The sequence below is a fragment of the Mya arenaria genome, chromosome 5 (genome assembly GCF_026914265.1).
Source record: "Mya arenaria isolate MELC-2E11 chromosome 5, ASM2691426v1".
NCBI classification, from domain to species: Eukaryota; Metazoa; Mollusca; class Bivalvia; order Myida; family Myidae; genus Mya; species Mya arenaria.
In genome coordinates, this window is record NC_069126.1 from 55,669,468 (window position 1) to 55,695,427 (window position 25,960).

The following is a 25,960-nucleotide window of genomic DNA, read 5'->3' on the forward strand; positions in this document are numbered from 1 at the left end:
TATGTTGCATATTTATTGTAAAAACACTGTTTTGGTTTCTTTACTGTAGATATGCTTGAAACAATCAAACCTGAAAATGCATGTATGTATAGAGTTTGGACGTCTTTTTTCTGACAAAATGTTTATAAGTCTGCTTAAAGCGATGTATTTCAATGAGTCTACTTTCTTTAGATATAATTTGATACTGATTATTTTTTGTTATCAAAAGTAAGTCAAATAATTTACCCCTTTGTCTGAAAACTATAATTATATATGAGTTTACTGTTTATGAATAATGATTTTATCTAAAAGAACCGATATTATATTTCAATTTAATAAAAAAGACATGGTTATATTTAAACTATGGAACTAAAACATTCATGCTTAAACTTTCAACAAGTGTTATTCATTATATCATTCTAAAATTTACACCCAATGTTTTAATAGGAAGTCTTTCCAAGTGATGATAATATCTAAGGCATTTATTTCATAATGACGATAAGTTGACTCAGAAGTAATGTATGAATTTTATCAATTTATATCTATTTTACTAGCAAAACATTTATTTATTGTATACATTCAGGACGAAATTGAACTATTCAAAGACCTTATTTCCATGTTGACAATTCATCAATGTTCCGCATATAAAACGTACCATTTAATGCATTTTCTTTTCCAGCTTTTCCTTTCAAAATATGGTTATATAGGAATATTACAACCATAATTAAATGAAAGATTAATAGAAAACAGTTTTACAGCTTGTTTACAACATTCTACAGCTGTTTAAGGCTGATTTACCAGTTTTCGGGTTGAAACTTAAGTCATTATTTTATAAGAGTGTTGGTGTCAATTTAAAAAAAAATACAAATTCAATTTTGAAAATTTAAACTGTTCTGAACATGTCCTAAGTTGGATAAAAAGTATACAAAATTTTATTACAGTATTTCATTTTCATAACACAACAACATTGGTTCATGCTAATAAATGTATTCAATAAATTGTTCAGTAAACAAACATTAAATACCTTGAGGACTTAAGTTGAATACTTTGTTGAAGTCTGGATTTATTCCATTGGTCACTGTTAGCAGATAGGTTGAAAAATCTTCTTGCTCAATAGCATTGACGGTGAATATTGTGGAAACACCAGTATTGTTGATGGTATATTTGTCATTGTTGTGAACTTGAGAATACCTTGTCCCATTCCATTTGTGCCATACATATCCCTCTTTGTTTGGAACAGGATATGCAACTACATCAAAGGAAAACGTTGCATTGCCACCAGTAACCCCTGTAACATTGCTTTCCCATTGGCCTCCTGATGCTCTTGGTGAACCTTGGAAAAAATGTATTTCTTCAGGATTATAAGTTGCTTTAAAATAATAAAACATCTATGGTCTTTCTCATACTAAATACTAAATAAAGAAACTATTTTCTATGAACATATTGATAAGTCCACAGAAAATAAATCCTTTACAGAACGTCACGTAAAATTCAACGTTTAATTTTCCATGTGTCTAATTGTGTTTAAATGAGCATCAACATTCGACAACTGATGTAAAATATGCCTTTATTACATCGAACATAAACGTTCATGTGTTTCCTTGGTGTCGTCTCAATCTCTGTGTAGTTGTTAAAACCAAGACAATAGTAACTTGCTGTATCAAGACAGCCAGCTTGTTGAACCTCAAATGCGAGATGGAGAAACCCGTCGTTCCTTTTCAGAGCAACGTTGTCCTGTAGACTGTCCGATCTTCCAATTATAATGGAGGAGTTTGGGTTACTGTCAACTTCACAGAAAAAGTGAAGAGTTGCGTTTTCATCAACAGTAACATTGATCGCGTCGGGATGACTGGTTAAACCAAACTTGGACACAGACGTTTTGTCTGCAAAACACAACCACATATGTATATAAACGTTATTAAAACAGCATATAAAATAAAGCATTTTAGATCATGGCATTCTGTATATACTTTAAAAGTGAGGCATTTCTTTTTTGTATCATTCTGTTTCTTAAATGATAGTAAGGTAAACTGTAAACTAAAACAGTAAAACTGGTATCATGTACTATACAGAAAAATAAAAATTATCTTTGTATTTGCTACATGTATAATTTTACATGTTTTAATTTGCAGTTTCAGAATGTATTCCAACTCGGATTAAGGCTTGCGTGTCACAAATGCAATTGACATATTTAATATAACTGAACACGTTTAAGATACAGTTTTTTGGCTGTGTTGGATCATAATCAGTTCGCGGTACGTGGAAATAGACTAAGATGAATGAAACGGTGTTACTTTCCACAACATCTCACCCAAATCACGTAATAATGTAAGCTCTTAATATGAAAACTTACACCAAACGTTAATTTCGAATATTCCAGTATCCTCTCCAGCGATTCCGTTTTGTTGCCCCGTTGGCTTCATGATGTTACGAACTGTGCAACTGTACATACCAGCATCGCTTCTCTTCAGTGATGGAATGAAATGTGTTTTTTCTGTCCATGTAATCCGGTCATTTAACCGAGCAATTACGACTGTTGTTTCTGCTGGGTTACCTGGCTCGTATTTACATTTCTGGATTAAGTTTTCACCTTCCAGGGCGTTAAGCCGGGACAGTTGAAGTAACCGTGGTGAATCTATAGTGTAAACATGAAATTGTTATTTAAAGCCTTAATGATTACATGTTAAAGGAATACGGTTGAACGGCTTATGGCAATATTCAATGTTTATATTCGCTCAATATTTGCAAAACGTCTCTGGTATAATTCAACTGCGGGATGATAATAAAATTAAATAAATAAGGAAGCAAAACGCTATATAAAAAAACGGCTGTTTGAACTGTAGCGATGTCTTTAAGTGTTGACCTAATGACCTAGTTTTTGATCCCTTTTGACTCACTTTTAAAGTATATCTAGATTACCTAAAGGATAACATCCTGACATCATGTTTTATAAAACATATATTTGGTTTGGGACATGATTGTTGACAAATTTTACTTGACCTAGTTTATTTACTCATGCGACCAACTTTGAAAGTAGATATTGATTATATCAAAGAAAAGGCTCTGATATATTTTTATATAAATATTGCCTTAGTATGTTTCTAACATTTGTTTCAAAATTAGACCTAGTGACCTTGTTTATAACACCAAATGACTTATTTCAGATAAATCCTAGAGTTGATCAAGGAAAACAGTCTGATCAAATTGCATGAATAATAAAATCGACCTAATACAATGTCTTTCCTGTGTTCCAAATATAGGTATAACCCTTTGATTGATTCCTATAATTTGACATAGAGACATAGTGTTTGACACCGCACCAGCTGAGTTTCCAATTAATGCGAGAGCTGATCAAGGAAAACGTTTTGATAATGTTGGACCAAATATAAAGTTTCTACTGTGTTCCAAAGATTGTCCTTCGATATGACCTAGTTGACCTCGTATTTGACCCCATTTACACAATATTGACACGCGATGAGTATCAACTGAGCAATCCGTAGCACGATATGGTTCCAGTCAGAAAAAGTGGACGGAAGGACGGACGGATGGAATTATGTACCGAAGGCCAACGCCTAACAATAACCCCAAAACACCAAAAACGTTCGGTTTGGCGGGGGATAAAAATATGAGCCTCATCAGAGTCAGCGTTTACTTAAAAGCTTAGAGGAGTAAAGTAAAACTTACATATATTCTGATAAAGTATTCATACAACACAAACAACTGTAGACAAAAAAAAATCTTATGAAATATGCGCTTTATTTTGATTGTTTGCAAATTCACGCACAAAATACCATTGAATGATTGGCTGCTAATTTAACTCAATTGATCAGTATGCATTTAATTAAATAAACCATACAGTCATGCAAAGATCAAATAAAGACAAAATAAAATTTATATCAGATTTATTCATGTCTTAATTTAAGGTGTCATGTTTACCCGACAAAACTTAATTCATGAGCATGTAAACATGAATAGTTTGTCATTAAGCCCTAAATAAAAGCCAAATTTGAACAGCAGTTTCATAAAGGTGTGACTGTGACCTTGACCTGTGATCAACTTACACCCGAAAAGTAAGAATAAACCACTATTCAAGAGAAACCAAGCACTTAATTTTCATAATCCTTGGCCGTTGTCAAAATATAATACAGCTGATGTTTTCTTAGACTGTTTACCGTGACCACAACCTATAACCTCTAAAACATATAAGCGCAACATACCACAAAAAGCCAAACCATTCTTAAGATATACAGTTCCCCGCAAAACCAACTTGATTTAAATCTAAAATTAATTTTTGATGTTCATCATTTTAATGAATGACACATTCACTATCCACACGTTGTCTCGGGTGATACCTTAGCACATCACACAAAAACAAAATAATATTTTTTTTTGAAAAGCGAATAATATTCTTCAACATATCATTTAATTAATGTGTTTAACCAACAAGTAATAGTTTCATGTGATTATTTATTCCCGTCCTGATTCTGGATTGTTGAATATTTGATCGCACGAAAGAATGCAATCCAAAGAAAGTGTTTTCACAAATTATTTTTGCTAATTGTATTTTGTACAAATACAACATACAACTATAATTTTCTTTAAATCTTCGACCTTTCCTTTGAATGATAATATTTCAAATCGACGACATTAAACATATTTGCACGCGCTCATTTATTTATTATAAATATTGTTTCTTTGTAAAAGAAGTAAGAAATTTTAAACAAAATATCAAGTGCTCTTGATATTTATTAAATGTGGCTACAACCTGCATAAGCGGAACGTGTTCCGATAATATTTGAAGAAAATATGTTTATATAATATCCTATGATATCTTTGTAAATTCAGATTCACTTCACAATTACAATAAAGCTGTTCAATACTTGAATGCTCGCTTCAAAAATATCCATACAATTAAAACAAGAGCGCTGCGGTTGTTCCACTTTTAAGAGACATAACTCGCCCTTTATTAAGGCTAGAGTTTAAAGCCTTACTCTAAATATGTGTATTGAATCTGGCAAGCGTCATATTAAAAAGCCGACGCCAATGCCACCACAAAAGGCGACACCCAAGACTGTCACAATTCCTTTATTTTCCTTCTTCGTATATGCGAAAGCTGAAAATTCCATATATTTCTTTACAGAAACTTACATAGTACATACTTAAAATCACATGTATTTCTTTATATAAACTTACATAGTACATTCATGGTGACATCAGAAGATACCTCTGTTGTAACTTGAGTTTTGCTGGTGTCCGAAGGTGTCATTGTTGTTGTAACGATACATTTGTAACTGCCTCCGTCCTGAACTCTGATTCCGCCGGTCCAGCTTAAAACTGAATTTGAACTAACAACGGCACTTCCTTTTGTCCAAGTGAAATCGTTTGTAGATGGATTAGGTTTTCCAAAGCTGTGACACGTCACCATCTGAGCACTGTCTTCAATTATGCTAATCAAGACGCCCACTGGTGTACCGTTTAGTTGGAATTCCGGAGTTGAAGGAGGATCTGTAAAAAAATATAGTCTTTAATACTTCCTACCGTAACAAAAATTTAAAAATCAATAAGTTGTAAATAAAATGATTTTGACAACTAGTTCATTATTCTCTTAAACGGTCCAGCTGAGATTGAAACCCATTTGTTTGGTCTAGTCTAAAAAAAACAACATGTTATTTAAGTATTTATAATCCATATTTAAATATTCATATACCTACTTTTGAGTACATACAAAACTATTAAATTGTACTAAGATAATATCATCATTGTACAATTACTATCTGCAATTTTAAATGATATGTATATTGATAAATTGTGTGTAAAATGTTTTTCTGATTTATCATGCTTTTTCTAAGTAATGTTTCGATTGATATATATTTTCAAAAACATACCTAAGCGTCATACACAAACTAAGGAAGGCTAATTAAATATGTGTTTGATATAAGATTGCATAGGAAGGACAGAAAATTTTAAAAATACAAAACAATGCTACTATCGAGTAAAGTGGACGCAAGTTGAGTTGTACCTTTATATTCCATGCATATATTATTCTGTAATTCTTGTTAGGGTAACAATTATCAGGCTATAAACAATCGAAAGCGTCAGGACTCTTGACTGTGTAAGCGCCATAGCATGGCGTGGCAAAGTTGTGTTTAATCATTTTGACATCAGTAGCGCTACAGTCACACCATTTAGCTATACTTACACATAATATTGACGTCCAATGAAACCTGTTGCAACGGTCCCGCCTCATGCGTGGCAGTACACGTGCACGTGTTGTCTTGGTTACGCCGCGCTGTGAACTGTACAGAACGACTGACTGAACCGCCGCTAATGTTAGGGTTTGACTCGATGCCATTGAAACAGCTCCACGCAAGGCTGGCAAGAGGATTTCCGCCAGTACTCCTACATGTCAGACGTTCGGTGCTATTCTCTATCATCTGGTAGTCCGTTATTTTGTTGAAGTCGTCAATCACTGGAGGATTAGGTGAAGGATCTTCAATATAATAGCAATTTGTAAGTTATCTAAAATTGAATAGAATACATTTGAAAATAGACTGACTCTTGCTTTGCACAATTTTCAATTGTTATTTATGCTCAATTTAAAAACGCAAAGTTTTACCTCATTATAAGTGTTTAAGAATTATGTCAGATTTGTTTATTGGTATCAGAACCCGAAACACAACATAGGTATACCAAGATAGCATGATTATACGTGAGTTTACCTGAATTTAAATATTTATGTGAGCTACTTAGGGCGATTTGATAAAATATTTATACCCGTTTTGTTTATTTTAGATCACGAAAACTTAAAAGGAACTGAAAACAAACTTGCAAAGATCTCGTTTTGAAAATCAGACGATGCATACAGTCACCTCGAAAAACTTGGCAAAATATCGACGAATTGTAAATGTTGTTGCGTTAATTAAATTAAAATTGGAATAAAACACAAGATCTTGATGAAAAATAAATTATCGATTTTTGATATTATCATTTCTTTTACATCTTCTTTTCATTATATCGTATGGTAAATAGATGCATTTATAAACGAACTGGTTGTACATATAAGAATATAACAAAATGTTTGGTCCCAAATGAAAGTATCTTTGAAAGAAATTGAATTTGAAGGTGTTTGAATGTTAAACGTCAAGTGGGGTGAAAATACAAATATGGAATATTTAAATAAGATTAAACCTTTCCAATATCAATTGGAGGTTACCTTTGACCTGTTCGGTTGTGCCAATTGGTACCATACAATGGTATGTGCGTTATTCGTCGAAAAGTAAATAACGACCAGCATACGTTGTTTCCATCATAACTTAAATATATATTATAAAGGATTTTACTATATTCCATTTTCAATAAAATGCTTACATCTTACGTCTAGAAGCTTCGTTCCTGACAGTTTCCACTGAGTGTTGATATTACTTGCCGCGCAGCAAATCCAGAGATTATTATCCAAACTGGATGCTGTGAATAACAGTGAACTTTCCACCTGTATAAGACCATTGCTTTCAGACGGTGAACTGGATATGGAATTCATTATTTTGACGCCATTCCTAGTGCAGCTGTTACTAGACGTCATATACCACTCCACCGTTGGTTGCGGAAGACCCCTAGATGTACGACACGTGAATTTCTTCGATGAGCCCGCGTTGACAGTGGCATTTGAATATGTTGGTGATGTCAAAACTACTGTTGATATTGGCACTGAAATTGTATTTAGATACTTTAAAGTCTGCGAACTGTGATATTTTGATAATAGTAAAACGTAGAATTATTCACTCGTAAAGAGTTCAAATGGATATTACCATCAATAATGAGTGATTTTTCATTCGTTTAAAATGGAGGTAACCTGTGTTATGTATTTCTTAATCAGTACAAACACATTTTGCCATCGGCCAATTCATACTTTATATATTGTTCAAATGCATTTGTTTCTCAAATGAAGCATGGTCTAACAGTAGATCGAGATAAAGTTCTTAAGATGTGTCGAGTACCACAGTCATATGTTTTCGAAAAAGCTGGACCAGGACCTGCTGTAAACATTTGATACGTGTCCTATTCTAAGACCCAAACTATATATCTCGTTTAAATTTAGTTAGTGGGTACAGGAGAACACCTCTAAGAAAAAACGTTATTTGATCATTAGAACAGGGTCTTAAAGTTATTTTCAAACTGAAGATTTGATTTTACTAAATACCCTACATTTCAATTAATTCCAACCAATTAAGTACAGATTATTTATATATGATAAACTTATCTTTCCGATGTTTTAGCTATGGTTCAGAAGTATGGGGATAACAAAAACGTATTCAATTAGAAAGAGTATACCTGAGTTTTTGTAAGGAATTATTTTGTGTAGGAACACAAACTCAAAATAATTTTGTATATAGAGAGTTAGCTAAACAACATTGTTAGCTAAACGTACTACAATTGCAATAATAATAATTGCATTGAATGACAATTTTTCTGCTAACGGAAACTATAAGATATGTTTTAGAGAAAGTTTTTTAAAAAAGGTCACAGCAAGATTGTTTTACACGTAAGGGCAGAAGATGTGGTCATCATTAATTCAGCTGAAAAAAATGCAAGCGAATATTCATATATAGACAAATATTATTATAAATAGAAATATAATGTCGAAAAAAAACCATAAAATGAAGATTCTCGAGTTAATAAAAGGGAAAAGATTACCCTTATATCTTTAATCTTTGTAAATTGATACGCCAGTAAATCTTGAAATAGGTTTTGGCTCAGGTGGAAACCTTATGTTTCTACCAAACGCGGTATTGTCAAGCACATATATCTAAACTCGCATAATAATTGATTAAATTCACTCGTATCACTCCAGAAATTCAATTTTAAACCTTTCTTTAACTCATAAGACCTATTGTGTAGTTTGTACATATATTTTGCAATTTGCAAAGACATCAATAGTTGAAAGTATGCAAACTCAATTAATAAAATATGTTATTTCGGTTGAAAATGCTATACACATCGAGTACGTACAGATACCTTAATTAATGTCGAAATGTATTACCTATGTTATAGCATACTGGTTTAAACTCAAATGTGTGCCGAAATTAAATAATAAGAGTATATATAATGTAACCTCCGTCGTTTTGGGAGACGTAAAATTGATTTGTGAATATTGCAGATTATTTTATTTTATTTACAGCTGTGTTAGATTTATAAAGCAGAAATATAGATACCTTCTTTTTAACAACAATTAAACGGCGTTGCTATTTAATCAAACATCTCATTTATTGATTAAGTCATTGTGCTTGACCCTTATTAAAAAGTGTTTTATCATTTAAAAGTCAATTGTTTATAAACATGCATGCATTAAGCGAAATTAACTTCATGAAAAAGGTCGGCGAGTTTAAGTAGTGTTGTTAGTTGTTAGACGTCGTTGCATTTAGCTTTTTCACTCGAGATATGTTTAGTGTATGATGATTATTTGGAATCAGAAACATAGAAATAATTCAATTAATGAACCGGACATAGCACTAGAAGTGTTCTAATAAGGTCGTCCTTGGGTAAATAAGGCGATAGTGTGAGTAGATAGTCTTAATTGACATTCTAATGTGTAGGAGTCAGTTCATCATGTGTAGAATTATTGTAAACATGGTTACGGCAAAGCTTAATAGGGATCTTCTCTCAATCATTGCGATAGTGTAGGGGTTCTATGACAAAACAAGTTACTGGAGCGAATACCTTAGATTTTAAGGCGAGTAACAAGATATTATTACCGGGGTAAATCAGTCATTGCGATAGTTGTATACTTTGGGATGTGAGGGATATGATCATTTTGAAATTACGTTGATTGATTTAGAAGTAAATTACTGTTTTCAAATAACATTGTTTGAATAATCGTTTAAATATTGTAAGGACAATGAAGTCCAGAGGAATATTTAAATGGTTTAGTAGTTTGTTTTTATCGAAGACCTCTCGGGAAACGTTTAACACATTTCATAGTTTATGTAGTTAGTTAAAAAGCGCCCCGCAGAAGGTTTCATATATGCAGCAGCAGTAAACATCAAAATATTTAAACTTAAATTTTACATGTGTTCGAGACACCGTCGGAATTGTGCTAGTATTTAGAAGAAAAATTCGTGACATAAGTATATGATGATTCGGCTATACACTAAATGTATGTTTAAAATTAAATGAAATGACTTTGGGATATTCCATGGTTGAATCGCTCAAGAAGTAGGTGACTATACTTCAGTTGCAGTGGATAACTTCTACACAGAGTGAAAAGAAAGTTTTATTCGAGCCTATGCACTGCAGACCAATCTCAGATATTTCTATTTTCGGTTTGGACTCTAATGTCCAACGGATTGTATGCGATGGGTATTGCTACACACAAAAACAATTTACTGTTGTTAGACATTACTCTTTTCTTTGTTTAAGTATGGTTAAGTTACGCTAACGTTTTCTTTCACTGCATTGGGTTTAAATATATGTTTGATTGCGATTAGATTATTCAGTTCATTAAAGGTAATAAACGTTGTTGTTTTTTCACGGGGCGCAAAGACTTTTCGCACCCAATTAGCTAGATAATCGGATCATTGCCATATCTGTATTAGCATCATATATCCATAAGCAGTGACAATGAAGCCGAAGGAGTAATCATGTGGAAAGGACAATGGACTGGTATTCAAGCGACATGGGTTCAATCCCCGGCTTTTGAAGCTTACATTTTACTGCCAATGTCTGCAAATGTATTTCACAAACATTTCTACGCGGTTTCTCAAATATAAATTAAAATGACTATTATCTGTTATGTTTAAACGTTTTAATGCTTTTAAGGCAGTTTTATTATGTAAAACAATATAAAAAATAGCCATAAATAATTAAAGTCACACCGATTTCATTTTCAAGCATCAGGAGATATGATAACTATGAATGGAAATGAAACTGATGGGGTTTCATTATTAATAATTACGTAACTTCGAAGAAGTTGATATTAGAGGTTAACAAGCAACGCCAACGGTGTGAATTTAAAGGCTTCTATGCTAGAACAAAATCCGCAAAGAAATTAATTTTTCAGGATGACCTTAACATGTATTAAGCATTCCTATGTAACTTTCTGTCCAGAAATTATGTTTTCTCACCGAAACTCCTGACGTGGAGGTTATTTATATTTCCATGGCCTTTCAATACCGTTCATATCAACAGGTGGTGATCGAATGAATGCGAAGAAAGTTGCATACGAAAATTTGCATAGACACCTGGATTTCAGACATCCTAAAAATAGATAACGGCAGTGCATAGAAATGCTGTACTTTCATTAATTAGTGCAATGACTAGCTTTAGATTGTTTGCGAAAGTGCTCTGATGAGAAAGAAATATTGCTATTTTCGTTATTGTATATTGTCATCTATAAACTGTAGTGATATATGTCCTAAAACTATGCATTTGTTCTTTAAATGTTTATATGATGTTACTTCTAACAACAAAATACCATGAAATAGCTATGAGGTGAAGCATTTTAAGTATGTCAGAAAATCTTGTAAGACAAAATAGATATATTATTTCGGATTGATGTTACTATCGGGGTATGAACGCAGTTGGGTAGGTAAAGTGTATGGAATCTGGTGGACTCCACGCGTGATTTGACTAGTCCAATTGCATTTATATCTCCGATAATGACATCAATCCTGCAAGTCAGTATTAACATTTACACCAATAGTTTATCATTTCATTCAAGAATTCTTAAAAAAATACTACGTTTCATTTAAGACAAACTAACAGTTAACCATTCACATCCATTCTGTAAATAGAAAGACCCGACCGTAACCGGAAACAGTTTATCAAATGACGTCACAACAACGCGGGATAAGATTAACTACTTGAAATCACTTTTATACATAAAATTGAAACACTAATGGCAACAAAGTATTTAACATATCATATATTAACACTTTCTAAAATGTTGATTTAATTTTACGGGTCCTGCTGAAACAATACAAGCAATAGAAAGATAAACGATTTCCATGTATACTCGTATGCGATGATTCGCGATTCCGAACATATTCGAAGATGTTGCGTTCATCAGATGATAAACGCAATTGCCGAAAGGTAGTTCAATTAAGGAATTTGTATAAATTTACTGGTATAATCCAGTTTATACCTGAACTTCGTGTTGTATTATTGTGATAGGTACGCGCCGATATTGTCTGAAATATTTTGAACAGTTAGTGCTTATAGGGACATACTCATTTGGCATTTGATAGATAATACAAAAGTAAACGTATAAACACGGCTCTTAGAATTGTTAATGAACAAATTATGTCAGTCCATTCCCAATAAAAACAATCCATTATCATCAGACTGTAACAAGTTGGAAATGAAACTGCTTTATGTGATATCCATTGCCAGTTTGAAACAAACGCAGCTGATGGTAGAAATTAGAACATATATTGTTTACATGCCTGGAATTGACTTAGTCGAATATATAATAAAGCAGCTAAAGTACATACACAGGGATATGTCGTGTGTTGTTCAAGGGTCGATTGTACAATTTCGGTCGTTAAGGTTGTTTTCATGTTTGTATTTTATTTGCATGAAGGAACTATTTTACCTTTTCCGACTCATTTTGAAAATGTGTTTAACTTAACTATAGCTAATGTGTTTATTTGAATGAAATTGAAACACGATCTTATTAAAACTTATATTTGTAAAGGACGCCTTAAGATTATGTACCATTTTGGTGATTTGTAGAGGCTGTTTTATTTTATTTTTATTTTTTAATTTGAATACGATACACATTAACGTTTGGCCTATTTAACTATGCAGGTTTAGTAATTAGTACTTATAACATGCCGAGTCTGCACAAAACAATCTATGTCAATAACCTTGGTATCTGTACAGTAAGACTCGTTACTTTATATATGATTTATAATTGTATGGTGTACTGCATTAATTTATTGGTAGTTGTCATGTGTATGCATTTGCATTCATGTTTATGCATGTGCTATTTATGATATGTTTAAATCATTGACGCATTCAGTCTCATTCCGCGTTGCCTCTATATTAGTCCTTGCAATTAGCTTTTGTTATGTTTGTATCATGTTCTGCGATGGAATCGATTTTATATGTACTGTGTTTGAGCACATGTGTTTGCAATTAAAAGTTAGGGCTGGTTTAAATCATTTAATAATTTAATTTCAGTCCGCATCGGCTATAGCTTAGTATTTGCAATTGGCTTGTGGCAATTCAAAACCTAAATGAAAAAATAGATTAAACAATTACATTCCGACCAGTTGTAATGCTTATGCTGCTACTGCTAATGCTACTGGTACTGTTGCTGCTACTTATACCGGTCTTTTTTATGTTCCCGCTACTGGTACCCAAAACTATCCTTTAACTAATACCTAGATGACAAATTTCTAAACCTGTGGGTCATTCGGCTACATTTTAATAGCAAGAAATTCTTTATCGAGAAATGTACTTTGTTTGCATTGCCGGTTAATTTTTGCAAACTCTGTACAATAGAGAACACTTCTATGTAGTCATTTCAGACATTGTAACATACAACAGTGCCTAGCTGTAAGCTCCTATTTATTCATGGTAAGTAAATTAATGCCCCCATTGTAAGGGTCGGTTGCATTACTCATGTATTTTTTATGATGGCTTTGGCGCGTTTTATACCAAACATAGTCTCAACACGTGTGTTTGTATACTTAAGTATTTTAAATTATATCCGTTGTATATATTTCAATTAGTCATTTGACTATTTAATGACATATTTAGTTCAAACACTTGCTTTATTTGACCTTTTAAAACTAATATACTTTTAATCTACGAAAGGGGATTGATGCATAAAAATAAAACACTTATTATTGCGATGCCGAAGGAAACATTTGGAAGGTGTAGGAATGACAACAGGATTGAAAACAACGGCGACGAGGGACGAAAAATGACGAAATAGATGAACGGCGATGGTAGGAGTGACAACGGAATAACAACCACAACATTTGAAAGAGTAACAACGGCAGCATCAATGGAGAAAAACTACAAGTAGTACAAAAGGCGATGACAGGTGTAAACACGTCGTTGAAGCGGGTTTATTTCATGCATATCGGTGAAAGAATGAAACATATTGGTGAATGTTCAAATGTTATCATTTCACTCGATCCTGTGAAAAGATAACATTTGAACATTCGACTCTGAACAGACAACTCGGGACTTTTTTCCATCTTTAATAAGATTTGCTTTCCTTGAATAGGAAAAGTACATGTATGTAACACGTTGAGAATATGTTTGTTGTCGTCTGTAGACACATTGGCCTAATCTGATAGAATTCTCAAAATCAAAGTATGCAATTATTTTAATATGACAAACATGTTTTGCGATTGATTATAACAAACAAACTTACCAATTTATATATGAACTATTTCATGGAACATAATGTTACAATTAACCCACTTGGTAGGTATCGGTTGAATATTTACTTGCCTACATGTGCTAGTTATAGATTTGATAGATTTCTTCCTACAAACTCTAACCTTGTACATGTATGCACAAGCATTTTGAATTTGACCAATTTCCTTCACTTGTTTGCCTTCAATGCGACTTCATCACTCCAACAATTCATTTTTCTTTTTAAAAATAATGGTAAGAAAAGGCTTGTCCAAAAGCTGAACTATAAAGCAGTCCAGTCTTATCAAATAGCTCAGATCATCGGCCATAAAAACATAAACAAATAAAGCAAATTGAAAACCAACTACTGAACTAGCCTTACTAGACCATGGTGTTTTCCGACATCTTGTCTAAGTCTAAGCTCCATCTTTCTCAAAAGAATCTTCCGGCACATCCTCGACATTTCCTGTGGGGTTTTCGTAAACACAAAATTTTACGGAAACGTGACATTTATCTTCAATAGATTTGAAATTAATTCGCTGTCTCAACAACAAAACATCATTCGGCTGCACTGAGCATGAATTCACACCGTAAGATCCAGAGTTTGAGAACGGCAGTGAAAGGATATACACTACGAAAACACTAAACAATGACTTCTGTTGCTTTTACGATTAGACACTTTAATAAGTCCAACTTTGTTAGTTTAAATCTATTGAAATTGTTTTTGAATGTACACAAAATTGCTTCAAGCTCAAGTTTCATTTACTTGTATTTCTTCTATGCGATATTGTTTTTAATTTCTGAAATGCTTTTGATTAAATATTTGTTTTGTGCTTCAATAAATGTTGAAAATGATAGGTTTAGTTGATGAAAGTAGGGTTTCATCTAGAATTTATTTCAATTCAAACAACCATAAAATGTGGAACTTTTTATTTAGTAGACGGACTGCTCGCGCGAAAAGGAGGTAACATTGACATAGCTGTTAGGCCGCAGTTACTTCCCTTCGCAAAGGGGTTAAGGAAAAAGGGACTGTCGTCAAACAAAATTTACTCCAGCGTGGAAATAATTTTATTGAAAAAGCACGATAAATGCATGAAATAAAAAGACAATTTGTTGAATTCAGTGTAAGATCGTATTTGATTTCACGAGTGGTCACAGAAAAATAATATTTTCACGAGTATACATATATTTGTAGGGTATGTAAAAACAGAAAATTTAAACTAAGATAAGATAAAAAATAATGTTGCGCAGCAGAATAATAATCCAATCTAAAGTAATGGTGGGTATAAAAAAACATAATGGTCAAACATTTACTCAATTACTAATATTTATGAAACAAATAGGCCCCTAACCCTAATTTGAAGGAATATGTATTGTATTTGCTCAATAATCCATTTAAGCATTTCAGCTGCAAAAACAACTCCGGAGATGTGATAATATAACACTCTCAGTTGTTTGTGATAAGTAACATTATTGTTGTTATAGATTTGCAAGTAACAGTTGTAACATAACAAGATAAAATAGATGTTGTTGCAAACTGTTTAATATGATAAATGTTTTATTCAACACAAATGAAAGTGTGCACTTAACGTCTGATATATCACTTATTGCTTGTAATTATAGAACATACATATCAACGTTGGAAAATCATAGGTTCGAATCGTTTCTAAGCCAAAGCATCCTTTTGTCCTTTATCAATTCTAAATCAAAATGCAAGCATTCATTGGTTATTAAAATATAGAGGACGGTTAACAACGACTAATTATGCAAGAGTAGATGCTTGGCACTTAACACGCATCGTTTGTTTCGCTAACTCATATAATTTAGTTTATCCTTTATATTGAACAAAAATATTAATACCAAAAAGAATATTGCTGTCACGGAGCCATTAAAGCTGCTTTTTAATAAAATTAATCATAAGCAATTGAATGTATATTTATTAACGAGAAAGTAAAAAAAAAACTCTCACTAATATAGTATTTTGTTTTGATTGGCAGCATACTGGGTGAGCACCTAAATCGGAAAACTTTGGGCACTTTTTAAAAAAAATAATTTTTAGTTGATATTAATGGCATTTTTCAAGATACTACCAATCTGCATGAAAAGTACTTTATTAACCCCACAATCAAGGACTGCCATTTTCGTCCTCGAAGTACCTAAATATGGAACAGTTTAAATTCGTTTTTTTATTTTTATGTATTGTTTTAACATTATTGCTCCATGTTTCCTTAGGTAAATTAATAGTTCATGCTATTTTCAGCTTTTTTTTGTCATGAAAAACTTTAACTGACAGCAGTATTCGAAATACTTACCGAATAATTGTATTCTTTGGGAGTTGTATCTAAGGCAGGCGTCATTATTGATTAAAATCATAAATAAACTCATCTCGATTGGAAAAAAAAACACTTCTATAACGGTGTTCCATATTAAGGTACTGTTCCCATTTAGGTACTCGTCCAGTATACGTCAATTTCCTTTCGCTGTTTTTGCAGAATAACACATGAGTAAATAAGTAAAAAATGAGTGGATTTTCTCAAGGTCTGTCTGCGCAAACCTTCTATTTATATTTAGGCTACGGAAATGTGTTAGACAATTCCAAACTGGCCGTTCGTGATAATTGAATTGTAAATACAGCCAATATTACCCATTTGTGGGATTCAAAAGATATTTATAACTGCAGACCGGGGTTGAGATATACCAAAGTCTGTCAGTTTGTGGTATACCTCCTGTTTGAGGAGCACAGTCCATTCGTTAGGCACGCAGGTATTCCTGTATAGCAACTGCATTAATAAAATGATAAACTCCATAGATTTGTGAAACGTTATAATCTAACTCCATCTTTTGATCGTAGAAAGTGTTGACACATGTTCTGTATGGTTAACCTAATTGATCTTAGTAAATATGCGTTGTTTGAATTGATATCAACAGTAAAAGTCCGATTATCACGTTTTTTTCTAAAACAAACACTTACCTGACACACTGACGATGACACTATTGCCACTGTTTATATTCAAATTTGCTTGACACGTAAAGATGTCGTTCTGGTTAGTTCGTGTCACATTTAAAATAGTCAGCGTGTTACAGGTGTAGGTGAAGAGAGTTTCGTTGAGACCAGTTGAAAATATTGAACATGGTTCAGGTTGTTGGATTGTTATATCGTATTTTAGTGTCGAATTATTGCCATTGTTTATCCATCTTATTGCAAACAGCTGAACATTTCCAGTATACGTGCATGTTAATGTCAGTGATGACCCCTCCGGAACAGTCGCTGCAGAAGAACTTATGGTAACGGAACCATCAGCACCTGCAGAAAAAAGACATGATACACATATTACCAATATGTTATCATACCTTAAGGCAATATATGCACGAGTTTAGAAGCGTTTACATACTGTGCAATGAATATGCTCACCACATACGGAGCCATTTACTAATATTTAAAAGAAATATATTTTTTAAAGTAACTATCAAAATCAATTAGTATTTACTCTGTTTAAGGCTTATGCGAGAATGTCTTTTTATTCTTTAAATACGAAAACTTTGAACATTATTTCCAACCTGTATTATGTTATAATTAAGTATATCAATTATTTGTGGTATCGAAAAGTCTTATATATATCGACATCACATTTTACGAATGCTATCTAGAAAACTCATTTTAATAATGCTTAATTTTGCTTAATAAAGTAAACTTGTATATAAGAGTGTTACTACGAGGGGGCTCATATAATTCGTTAATGTGATCCACCCAATATGTTTTGTTTCACAAATCATACTAGGCGTGTAAATTCCAGGCACATGAGTATAACCAGAGTGTTATTTAAATAATAGCAATCGGAAAATGGCTCATGTTTTGAAGTGTCGTTTCATTTACGATCGCATTTTAGAATTGAGCACCTATGCATCCTATGCAGCATTAATATACATTTTGGAAACATCTATCGCCAAAAGTTGTCGACAATATCAGCATTATTTAACACGTTGAAACCACGATATAAGCATTCTATATTCCAAAGAATATCCGACAACAGTGGCCCAAAATCGGGAACAACAAGTGAATAAACAATATTTACAGAAAAGCTTAATTTAAATGAGAGACGGAATCATGCCAACCTGTAGGAACACTGTCGACCTAGGTTTAAGTCTTCCCCGCTAGTGTTTGCCGTTTTCCGAGGGTTGCCGAGGGATAACGAGATTAGCTTTTTCTACCAAGGAAGTCAAAAGAGAGACTGCGGAGAACGACGTGTATGTGTAATTTTACATAACGCTAGGCATACATACAAGAATAACAGTTAGGTTTAAAATTCGTTTGCGAATGTTCACCTTTAACGTGTACTTGAAGGCTAAAAAAAACATGATGGTTGTGATAAGCAAGTTTACACACTTTAAAGCAAAAATTAAGTCACTCATGTGTTACGATAGTTAATTTGAACTAAGGCGCTTCCTCTACGGGCTTGAAGTGTTATTGCCGGAATCGTTGTTCTTTTTATGAAACACGTGTTCTGCAATACATCGCGGACGGCATATTTGGCCTCTCTGGAAATCAAGAACTTCTAGCTGTTTTATATAGACAAGTCGAAAAACTTTTCAGTACATGTTCTTTAAAGTTAAGTACAGAGCCTTAATTTATGAATATTCATACGGCAAGGACGAAGAGGCTTTTTTAATGTACTTTTAAGCTGTAAAATTATTTTGATATCGGGTCTACACTCCAGTTACCAGAAAACCATTTTTTTAAAGAAGTATAAGATACAGACCATTTTTTGTCCATGATTTAATGAATACTAGTATGATAATACAGGCATATCTCTATTGTTCGCCATCTTCCTTGCCACATACTTTGCATGATCTCTCAGTATTTTTATTAGTAATTAAGACCATAGTGAAAGAAACCGGCTAAGTAGTGTGAAGGAAGTTGTTCCTATTTCAAGATGTAAATCCTTATAAGGCCTAAAAAAATACATTTGGTTCGGGTTACCCGACCCTACCTACGGAAAAGGCGCCAACCCTACCGTTTTTATAGTCAGTTTTAAAAAACAAGAGGCCCAAAAGGGCCTATGCTCTACTGGCATGGCTTTTGTGGTCATATCAATCCAGAGCATGTATGTATGGGTAAAAGGCAACAGACATATAGTTTATGTTTTGTATTTTGGTTACCTGAAAACGTAGCACGTTCAACATCTGAGCTCAGAAAGTATTGTAAGCAGATTAGTTGCATGAACTAAAATTTCTGTAGTTTTAAAAGTTAAAAAAAAATTGGTCAAAAGGTCAAAGTCAAGGGCATCCTAGGACAACATTGATCAGTTTGAACAAACATTCACAATCAATTGTGCTGAGATGGATGCACAAACACACAAAAATATTTTTTTAAACCTTTCCCGAATTATGTCTACCAAACCTGTGAACCCTGGGTGTGGCCAGTAATGACACCAGGTGCATAACTTAAACATTCACAACCAATTTTGTTAAGATGAATGCACAAACTACAGAACTTAAAGCTAAAAAATGGACTTTGTGCTTTTAACAAGAACAAGGCAGAGTAATTCACAAAATCAACTGCAGAAGCAAAAAGTAAATTGTCTCTCAAAATCATAGACTTGCAAATTGTCTCCCTTAACTCTTGACTTGAATTTAAATGTATATGTAAACTTGGCTAAAAATAGAATTCGCTCATGCAGACCTGGCTAAAATAGAAAGCATTTCTTTATAAATTTCATGGCCCATAATCTAGGCATTCATGGGCGGATCTTGCTAGTTTTCGAAAGGAACCGAGCTGTTATTGATATCTAGATACTGTACAAGTTTCATCGAGATACAATCAAAACTGAAGACTGTATCGTGTTCACAAGCAATTGTTTACAGACGCACGAACGCACGACCGCACGGACGCACGACCGCACGGACGCACGGATGCACATACTACGTACACATGACCATCACATAAGCTTCTGGCCTTTGGCCAGTAGAGCTAAAAAATGAAAAACTAAAAAAAAAAAAAAAAAAAAAAAAAAAAAAAAAAAAAAATTGCTTTTCAATATATGTAGTTTAAAACCTTAAATGCTTATACAGAAGATAACTTTAACACCATTCTCCAATGATGAAAATAACATTCTTATATTAAGCCTAATATAAAAAACCCCAAAAAAACCTACCTACCCTACCTATTTTTGAAAAGGATGTAACCCTAACCAAACAATTTTTTAGGCCTAAGTATTGGTCTTTCACACCTTCCATAAAGCAAGCAGTAAGTATTTAACAGTTTATTTATAAGCCTTAATTTACATAGATAAACTATCTACATATATTTATAAACTAAAGCTATAAAATATGAGATAATTATGCACATGGCCATTGTAAATGAGTAATGTGATATTCATACAGTTATGTTGCAGTAGACAAATTATTAACTATTATAAACAAGAACTAGGTAGCATATAATTATAATGAGGATAAAACATGAACATTCAGCTGATAATGAAGACATTTTAAAAAATGGTTAAAGATGAGTATATGGTCACCTTAGTGCAAGAACTCAATATCTGCTTCTATATCTATATGCAATTATTGAGTTATTGCACTAAGGTGATTTATTATATTCTTGTAACAATAACATTCAATACTCATATTTGAAGATTTAACTTCAACACTATCCATTTCATAAAATATGTCGATTTAACTGCAACATCAGTAAAACATTCCTTTGACGAAATGCATGAGTATAATCCCTGATTAACAGTTAATAAAACAATACTTGTTAATATCACATGTCAAAAGCATTATCACATTTGAGAAAAACTAACACAGAAAAACACAGAAAAAAAATAATAGTTGAAAAATATGAATGCAATAAATTGCCCATTGAGGTCAAACATAAGAACATTACCAACTTTTATTAAAACTTCATTTTTTTCAAAACCAAAAGATTTAAGGGGTTTACTTCCATTTCCAAAAACTAGTAACTAGAATATTTTAAATTATTTTAAAGCACTTTTCAACATCTGCAATATATTTCCATCACATAAGTGTTTTGTTTTTAGTAAGTATAATTGTAGAATATAAAAAAGTAACAGAAAAAATGCATGGATTTTTTTTAATTGAAATGAAAACAAAAGTGAGCCTTAAAATTTTCAACAAAAATGTTTTAACATTGAATGTTGAGGGCAACATAAGTGAATGAATAAGTTAATGCTAAAATATATTTAAGGCTTATACTAAAAATAACTAATAATCTATTGAAAAATAATGGATTGAAAGTTACTACATGGTCTTAATTAAGCAGTGTTATGTACATGTTTGTCAAGTTTGGAAGTTGTTAATAACTTTCCTGTTTGTACATGAACTAAAGCAAGTACTTTTTGCTTTTGATTGTTTTCCTTTAAAGCATTGATATATAATAAAGAAAAATCCACTAATTTGAGGTTGTCATTTCTGCACACACTTGATTATGGAGGAAAATATCAAAATGCCATAAAGGTTTAGCTGTTACTTAAAGCTGCACTCTCACAGATTTACTGTTTTGAATTTTTCGTTTTATTCTTTGTCTCGGAATTAGATTTTTTTTGGAAATATCTGCTTACCATTGATGAAAGACTGCTGACAAAAGATCAGATCACAGATTTTCATATTTCCATTCCAAATTTAATGTTTATGACTTAAACCGTTACTAACGTTTAATAAAATCCATAAAACATTGTTTTTGGGACGGAAATATGAAAAGCTGCGATCTGATCTTTTGCCAGAAGTCTTTTATCATTGGTTTGCAGATATTTATGCAAAAACTTGTCGTTCAAAGACAAAATATAACAAAGTTGTCAAAACGTTAATCTGTGAGAGTGCAGCTTTAACATCAGATATATCACAATAAATGGAAAAACAGGTATCACACATGTCAGAAAATAAATTACATAAAAAGCTGTTTAATTTCTGAAAAAAATAGGATAGAAACTCTATGCTAAAGTATGACAAAAACAGTGCTATTACTTTGATATAAAGTCTTCTTGATGTTTTTGTTCTGAGTAATATCCCAAAATATGACATTATATAAATATTGCATGGCTTCCAGTGTGACAGTACAGTATTTACCTGAATGTTGACAATATGTACTGGCACACTGGAAGCCATGCAATATTTATTTTATTATACCGAACACAGTTACATTTACATACATATATAAGAGTTTTACCATAACACAACTTTCAAGTTTAATCAATTCATTCTGTAATTATTGTTTGTTTACATAAGCTGTCATCTTTTTGTAAATGTCGTTTAGAAATAAGGCAAACACCGGCTGTAACCAGATTCACAATACATTTTAATACATGTAAGCAATTTTCATAGTTCCACAGGCAATGATTTTTCCATTTTTTACACTGAAAACTATCAGTTTTTGCAATACAGTGTCAAATTATTAAGCTCAATGCCACCTGTTTCTTCTCTTTCATTCAACTTTAATAAAATATTGATACTTGAACACAAGCATTCTTTTTTCTGTATTCACATCCGGATCTTGGTCAACGGGGGGCAGATAACTGTTTAACAAAAGAAATTTAGTGATTATGTGTTTATAGGCAGTCTAAACACCATTATATGCCAAATTGTATGCTTCTGTGACAAATGGCGCAACAAAGGAAATGGCAAAAAAAAAAAACACCGAAAATGAGTTTTCATGTATGAGGTGGCTACATGATGTAGAAAATGAAGAGATAGCATTATTATGCGTTTTTAAAAAAAAAATACTTTAAGTATCTGTTTTGAAGGCTAGATTTGGCATTATTAATTCAGAGTACAGCACTTCACCTTTGTCTATAAGTTGCTTATTTACACCTGATTTGCTATAAATCTCACTCTTTGGAATCATTTACACATAAACAATTACTACAGAAATGACTAACATCTTCATTCTTCTGAAATATTGGATTCAGAGCTGCATCTCCTGGATTCAGATTGCAGGACTACCGCCGGTGGGGAAAAGCCGCAGCTAACTGGAGCTTATTGGCACATCATGATCTGCAAGCAAGACACAAAAGCAATGTTTTACACTAATAAACTATCTGCCACTACTGATTAAGTTTGAAAAAGGCCTGTAAACACTCATTTGAGCCATACACAATCTTTTATGAATCATAAATTTGATGCAGAAAAGTTCATGAATTCAAGGATTTTCAGGACAATTTTATTAAATATATAGTCTTTTGGACATTTTGCAATCAGTTATTAACAACTCAAAGGTTAATCTCATCTTATTGAGTACCCAGATGCATTTTGAAAGCATTCAAACCAGACATGCTTAGAATTTCTTCTTACTTGGAGATGGTATGCCTTTCTCGGAAATCCTTGCCGAGAACCGGTATGAAAAATCACACGAGACCACATTTTGACCAGCACTGGTTCTTGTCCTTGAAAGTTCCTCTGTGGCTACAGCAACAAGGCTGGCTATTGAAATAAGCAATATATTAGGGGTTTTAAGACATTTATAATGTATTAAGGTTGTTTTTTTTAAATGCATGAAGGGAAAAGGCTCTAATCTTTATGAAAGCGGCTCACTTTTTTATTTCTTTTGCCTTTTTAAATGTATAAACTTAATACATGAATGAATATATATGAATTAATTAATGAATAAATAAACGGTGGCATTTTTTCTTTAAAACAGGGATCTCATTATGTTGATGTGATTGTTGAAGTAGATGTTTTCTTGTCCATAAGTTGAAAATCATATGCACACTAATGCACAAGTCAATTGTTACCACAGCCCCCTCAGGTCTGGGGGTATACCGGGGAAAAGGGCCGTGTTTTTACTTTCCAGGTGGCCCTGCAGGGCCGGGTGACTGCGGAGATTGGGCCTTATATAGAATCTCTGGGGGCATTAGGCTGGGGTTTAGCCATCAGTTTGTCCCCGTAGGCCGGGATTTTACCCGGGGTTGGCTGGACCAAAAGTCAAAGTCCCGGCTATTCCCCGGACCTGGGGGGGGGGGGCGTGGTAACAATTGACTGGTGCATGAAGAAAACATCATGCTGCATCAAATGTGTAGTATGTTTTGATTAATTGGTTATAAAATTTGCAATTAATGTAATGTTTGCTTAAAAGAGCAAACAAAAAATGCTAATAGATGCACAATACAGACCAAAGACTAATACAAGTTAGCAGTTTCATTAGAAAATAATATTATTTATAATTATCAAAGCCGCACCAGAAATGATTGACAAGCAACATGAGAGAAATTCATTAGGAATGGAACAAACAGTATCACTGGTCTTATATGACCAAATTTACTCACTTTATACTTCAGTTTGGATACAATTTTCCATTATAAGATCTTGAAGTGCTAATAAATTTTCGCATGTTGGCATACACCAAGTACAGCTCGGCCGGGTGGCGGCGGGCTGTCTGGCTGGTTCATCATCGTTTCCTCCCGGGTCTGTTTAAAATAATAAGAAAGGAAAATAAATAACCGCACACACCTACTCAAACATACAATCATTGACACCCATATAGCCTATACAACATACTCAATCAACACATTTCTGGCATACCAGTTTAAATTGATGGGATTCAATATCTATTCGAGAGCTTTTTACTTTGTAGGAAAGAGTTTGTCTAAAACATGCTTATACATGCCTTCAGCTGAATAATTTTGAAAAGAGGTTAACTTAAAAGAAATTCTGTGCGGAAATATGTGCCAGTTTAAGCACGACATGTCAATACATTTCATCTCGCCTAAAGGTATCCTTCTGAAAACCATTGTAAAAAAAAATCACCAGTACGACACTGTAGCTCTAGTGTTATCATGTGTTATCATGTAATTCTGCCAAAAAGAACCACTGCCTTTTATGCCGAAACCTCCCCTGGGTTCATAATCTATAATACTCACATTATAATGCTTGTTGAAACCAGGTCAAACATGCCAAATTTGATGGTTGTCGGGAGGGGAAACCTAAAGTTGAAATATATGAAATATCTCCTGAACTTAAATAAATTGTAAACTATGTGATACTTAAGTAAGTTTCAATGCATTGTACACATTGATGCCAAATTTATGATATTTTTCGACAATTTTCATTTTTTTCGCTATTTTATCATCTGTGAGACAGCCCCTTTAATGGGCGGACGAGTCTAGTCTGTGTGATTTGAAACCAGCTGCCCATTTAACTCAGTTGGCAAGAGTGCCGTGCTAGTGTCCCTGCGGTCGTGAGTCTGAGCCGCACACCAGGCTCACTTTTCTTCCCAGGTTTACCATAAGCATGCACAATGGTTTTTAATGAAAAAGGAATGTTTTTTTAGATTTAGTTTTCACTACCTAAGTTTTAACATTTTTATTCAATACTTTAATTTTACAATACAATAAACGAAGTACACAATCGCACAGTTTACAGTTAGTTTGGCATGTATAGTGATGAGTCATAAATTATGACCTGAAGGTCATATCTGGATACCGATTGCATCAACGTAGCTTGTTCATTATCCGTAAAAACCAACGTTATGTCATTATGGTGTCCAAACAGCAACGTATGAACGATTGAATTTACAATAACAAGTTTAATTCTTAGTACAACTCACCGTGAAAGCAACGTTAAATCCGTGTTATTGCATCATGATGAAAGTTTCAATATTATAATA

General features: G+C 33.0%; 1 protein-coding gene across 3 annotated transcripts in view; it reads right to left on the bottom strand.

Annotated features, from left to right (window-relative positions):
* Positions 1–25,960, bottom strand: part of LOC128235119 (hemicentin-1-like) — a 47,926-nt gene that overhangs the window by 12,035 nt on the left and 9,931 nt on the right. Inside the window, exons 2-8 of one of the 3 annotated variants that reach the window (XM_052949855.1) lie at positions 17,318–17,650; positions 7,348–7,683; positions 6,179–6,469; positions 5,173–5,484; positions 2,333–2,614; positions 1,554–1,862; positions 1,004–1,312 (exon numbers count right to left, since the gene is read on the bottom strand). In XM_052949855.1, coding sequence (XP_052805815.1) covers positions 1,004–1,312; positions 1,554–1,862; positions 2,333–2,614; positions 5,173–5,484; positions 6,179–6,469; positions 7,348–7,683; positions 17,318–17,650 — 2,172 coding nt within the window. Of the gene's footprint in view, positions 1–1,003; positions 1,313–1,553; positions 1,863–2,332; positions 2,615–5,172; positions 5,485–6,178; positions 6,470–7,347; positions 7,684–11,096; positions 11,175–17,317; positions 17,651–25,960 lie in introns of those variants that run through there. The other 2 variants (XM_052949858.1, XM_052949857.1) reach the window with 2 other exon arrangements.